The sequence below is a fragment of the Centrocercus urophasianus genome, unplaced genomic scaffold, assembly GCF_019232065.1.
Source record: "Centrocercus urophasianus isolate 14NV4802_14NV808 unplaced genomic scaffold, USGS_Curo_1.0 seq_1054, whole genome shotgun sequence".
In the NCBI taxonomy this organism is placed as follows: Eukaryota; Metazoa; Chordata; class Aves; order Galliformes; family Phasianidae; genus Centrocercus; species Centrocercus urophasianus.
The window spans coordinates 1-1,723 of NW_024884203.1; the positions used below are offsets into that span (position 1 = coordinate 1).

The 1,723-nt window shown below is 57.8% G+C and overlaps 1 protein-coding gene across 1 annotated transcript in view; it reads right to left on the reverse strand.

The window, feature by feature from the left end:
• Nucleotides 1-284: 284 nt before the first annotated feature.
• LOC122167721 (SH3 and multiple ankyrin repeat domains protein 3-like) overlaps nucleotides 285-1,723 on the reverse strand; it is a gene marked incomplete at its 3' end in the record, with an annotated part of 17,680 nt that continues 16,241 nt past the window's right edge. The window contains exon 3 of the mRNA XM_042832493.1: nucleotides 285-420. Coding sequence (XP_042688427.1) covers nucleotides 285-420 — 136 coding nt within the window. The remainder of the gene's footprint in view (nucleotides 421-1,723) is intronic.

Genomic DNA, 1,723 nt, shown 5'->3' on the forward strand with positions numbered 1-1,723 from the left:
CACCCTGACACCCTCATACCCCAAACCAGGGGCAGTTCTGCATCCTCACACCCCTAGACCACAAACCAGGGGCAGTTCTACACCCTGACACCCTCGTACCCCCAACCAGGGGCAGTTCTGCACCCTGACACCCTCGTGCCCCAACACCCCCAAACCAGGGGCAGCTCCGTGCTGCAGAGCTTTACCTGCCCACAGGAGCGTGACGCGCACAGCTCTGCAGCCCCCTCTGCCCCCAGCACCCCCCGGCTCAGCCCCCCCACCCCAGCGCAGCCCCCTCCACCTACCCTTCTTCCGAACGACCTCTTCTGACTCAGGCTTGCGGCTGACGGAGACGACCTTCATCACCAGGTGGTTCCCCCCCTGGCGGATCAGCGACACCACCTGCTTGTGCCCCACCTTCACCACGTTGACTCCGTTCACCTGGGCACAAAGAGAAACGCAGCCGTGGGCAGCGGCACCGGGGCGGATGGGTCGGCATCTCTGCTCCTCCCCGCGTGGCTGCATGCACACAACCCAGCCAGGGGCTGCACGGCACCCCGAGCTCCTCTGTGAGCATCCGGAGCGGGGATGGAACAGCTGGGCTGGGTTGCAGATGGAGGAGCTGCGTTCGTCTCCAGCCCCGGGGTGAAATAAGAGGGGCAGGCTGGAACATTTTGGCACCGAGTTTCGCAGCGGGCTGCGCGTCCCAGGGCTGACAGCACTCTTGAAGTGAGATAATTTAGGGATGGCAAATAAGGGAGGAGTGATTGACTACGAAGAACAAAAGCATTTCTGTGTTGGCACTTGCGCTATTATTCGGGCTCCCAGGAGTGAAAGGTGTTGGCAGCGTTTGGGATGCGTTTGGGGACAAGACCAGAAGTTGGTCTTGAAACCTGGTCTTCAAGACCAGAAGTTGGTCTTGAAACCACTTGGATATAAAGAGGCCTCGGGTCTCTGCTCAGCACCAGGAGATGAAGAATTTAAGCCCCACCGCTGCACGTTTGCTCCAGCTGTTCAGTAACTGCCACTGCTTGAAAGAAAAAGCAACAGGAAAAAAACCTACAGCGACAGTTCCCCCACCTGCTCCTGTATTGAACAGCCGTGAGATCAGTGCTCACGTGCTGCTCTTTGTGCTGCCCTCGCTGCACAGCACCCCTCAGCACCAGCACTGCCTCTGCACCCGGCGCTGGAAGCACCATGGGGCAAAAGATGGGGCTGCGCCCCGTGCTGCAGGTTTGGGCACCTCAGGAACGTTCCTTTTTTGTCTCTTCTGACTCTTAAGGAGCTTCCATTAATGCTGTCAGAGCAGCCTGCACTGCTGTTGTTCACGTAGTTAGAGGTATGTGGGTTATTGTGGCACACAGTCATCTGCGCTGGGCTGTCCCAGCAGTTCCCAGCCTGCCTGGAACTGGGGAACCCCACGTTGGGCTCAGTGCTGCAGCTGAGCCCCCCCTGCCCTGCTGGCCACGCTCTGTGCAATACACCCTGGGAATCCAATGGCCTTCTGGGCCACCAAGGCACACAGCTGGTTCGTGGCCGACACCTGGTCCATCTTTGGTCAACCACTGGTCAACTAGTTGTCAACCATTGGTCAACTATTGGTCAACCATTGGTCAATTGTTGGTCAATTGTTGGTCAAACGTTGGTCAACCATTGGTCAACTGTTGGTCAACCACTGGTCAACTGCTGGTCAACCGTTGGTCAATTGTTGGTCAACCATTGCTCTACCATTGGTCAACCATTG